This window comes from Polypterus senegalus, chromosome 4 (assembly GCF_016835505.1).
Source record: "Polypterus senegalus isolate Bchr_013 chromosome 4, ASM1683550v1, whole genome shotgun sequence".
Classification (NCBI taxonomy): domain Eukaryota; kingdom Metazoa; phylum Chordata; class Cladistia; order Polypteriformes; family Polypteridae; genus Polypterus; species Polypterus senegalus.
This window is the reverse complement of record NC_053157.1, coordinates 217,460,479-217,463,418: the sequence shown is the minus strand read 5'-3', so window position 1 is coordinate 217,463,418 and position 2,940 is coordinate 217,460,479. Positions and strand designations below refer to the sequence as shown.

Here is a 2,940-nt window from a genome sequence, read left to right as displayed (position 1 = left end):
TTATGAATTGTGTTATTTTATTACTGATACTTGGAGAGTAGGAACATATTCCAAAGCACTGGCCTAAAGGCGGAAATGAGCCCTGAAAAAAGAATACTCACTCACTTACACTGAAAAAATGTAGATTTTTAAATCAACGTTATACAAATGTCTTAAGACTGTGGAATGAGATAGAGAGTATATAAAGAAAACAAACACAGAAATGGAGAAGATGTGCAAAGTCCACACCAATAGTTTGTCCAGTCTAGGTATCATCCAGAAATCAAGGAACAATGAGGCTTAAGTGCTACTTACTGTATTACATTAAACAGGAGTAGTCAAAGCACATTTATGAACCAATGACATGGCTTACATTCTTGTAACCAATGACACCTTTCAAGAATGTTCATGTCTGTTTCAATGAGATACTGCAGGTCCACAAGGAGAAAATGTTGGGATGCCAACCCAGTCGTCTATGTTTAATCAAAAGAAAATAGTGAACAAAACATGTGCTCTGTGGTGAAAGAAGTGAATAAAAAAATGTTCTAAAATCAGGAAAAGCAGTAGTTAGGCTATCAGTCACTAGATAGGAGCTCCATCCTGAAGTGTTTTCTTTTTAAAGAGTGACACCTCCTTCCAGTGGCCACAGGATATAGCTGGGGGCACAGAAGGGACGGAGTCAAATGCACTCACTGAGCATCTCCTTTTTAATTTGGAGGGAACAAAAGAGGACATAGTCATCGCTGGCACCCTCTCTCAACCCGGGATAACTACCTCAGATGACAGTGATCCACTAATGCACACACGTGACACCATAAATCCTTCCATTTTTGAACCCCCTTAATCCAGTCCATGGAAAGGTACCTATCCTGGATGCATAAAGAGTAGGGCAGAAATCAACTCTGGGCAGATAGCTTCCTTGTCACAAGACCCATTCATTCATTCATTCACATATTCATTCATTCACTCACTCACTCAAGGACAAATTCAAATTGCTGGTGAGCCTGGTGCACAGCTTTGGGGTGTAGGAGTAAGACCATAGATGCCAAGCTGAGGACAATGTGCACCCTCCACACCGGTAATGACTTGTGACTAAGATTCTAATAAAGCCTTCTGGATCTGAGAGACAGCAGCACTATCCTTTATGCCACTGTGCAATCACTGCATGCTTCTGATCTATGAATGAGCCCTCAGCAATCCATGAAAATGTCTTTTGTTCTTCCTCCATATTTGTGAATGTCATGTCTCTGTTCACACTGTCACAGCTGCATGCCCGCATAGAGGAGGTTTTTGTACGACTCTTTCTCACTGTGTTAAAGGCCACTGGTTACACTGCTGACAGTAGTAATGTCCTGCATCTTCAGGTTCAATCTTACTGATTGTCAGAGTGAAATCTGTTCCTGAATAGCTACCGCTGAACTTGTCAGGGATGCCAGAATAACGATTGTTAGCATAATAAACCAGGAGACGGGGTACCTGGCCAGACCTCTGATGATACCAGTTTAAGCAATACGAAATGGATGTACTGGCTTTACAACTCAGAGAGACACTCTGGCCAGGGGTTGCAGTTTGTGATGAAGGCTGATGAAGAACAACCTCACTGGTACAATCTGGAAAATAAAGAGAAGACAAAGAATCAAGGATAGAGATAAGATCTACTGCATCTATGATTACTTTTTATTACTTATTCTTAGTCCTGTTAATTATATTGCTGTGATTTAACTAAGTTATTATATTTATTAGAAATGTTAATCTGATTAGAAGCTGTAAACATATTTAGTAATTTTCACCAGAATGCTTACCATGAGCAAATAGTATGGCCACCCATATTACAAATGTAAGGGAGATCATTGTGTCTGATTATCTCTGTGGAACACAAGCTGTCTACTTTAAGAGGACTTGGAGAGCAGAGGAGCAAATCAGTTATGCAAATGATGGTCAGGTGGTAGGGGTGGGTGTGGCATACATTGCTGCAGCTGTTCAGGATATCCACATTTGTTTAATTTTAGTTAACTGTTCAGTCTAAAATACACAGGTGTTGGAGTTAGTGTGCTCCCAAAGGATTTGGATATAGCAGGTTTAGTAAAGTGATTAATCAATTAATCTTCAGTTTTACTTTAGTAAACATACAGAGCAATCTTAAATTGTGTGCTAAAAATGTGCTATTTTCTTGCATCATTATTCAAGTCTTAATGTTCTTTTAATTGTAATAGGAATAATCTGATATTATGCCATAAGTATTATGACTGCTCATGTATATATTATTTACTTGTACAACTTTAATGTTTGATGGCCGAGTTCTTGTTTTCTGTGTTTTTAATGTGATGGTTTGGTATATTCTGTAGAAACCTGCGGAAAAACTAAAATTCCTTCTTGGAGCAATAAGCATGAATTGAGTAAATGTGTTTCCATAAATCATAACTTATGATTAGGTGAACCCTGTTGAAATTAATTTGACTTGGTTTCACTGCAGTTTTCGGTGGACTTGGTGGAATGCATTGAAGTCAATGGGGAAGGAGAGATTGAATTAGTTTGGACGGAGTTATAATGGTGATGTGGTCTTTAAAGTGTCCCTGTGGGATGAGGAAGCATCTGCCAACTGTGGTGAACTGATGATTGCGGCTAAAAATGTAACCTAAGCTCTAAGGCGGCAATGCTGACCAATGCCCTACAATGGCTCTATAAGATAAAATTATACTGTGTGTCGCAGTTGTGGGCAGTAGTGCTCCCTTGAACCCTCAGGTACCATGCGAAACACCTGGTAAAATTGCCACAATAATTATATTTATTATAATAATGTGCACCAAGCACCCTCCACTCCACTATATTCATAAATCACAATAACAACAAATAACCAATAATAATCACAATCCTCCACTCCCAGACGCGTTTTCCTCCTACCACCCAGCTCAGCTCGTTGTCTGGGAGTTCCCAGAGTCCTTTTATTCCTCCTGACCCGGA

At 39.5% G+C, this 2,940-nt stretch overlaps 1 gene segment (V, D, J or C); it reads right to left on the bottom strand.

Annotated features, from left to right (window-relative positions):
- Window positions 1-1,284: 1,284 nt before the first annotated feature.
- Window positions 1,285-1,830, bottom strand: LOC120528805. The segment is given in 2 exon segments: window positions 1,285-1,589; window positions 1,782-1,830. Coding segments are annotated over 2 exon segments (354 nt in total).
- Between the last annotated feature and the right edge of the window lie 1,110 nt (window positions 1,831-2,940).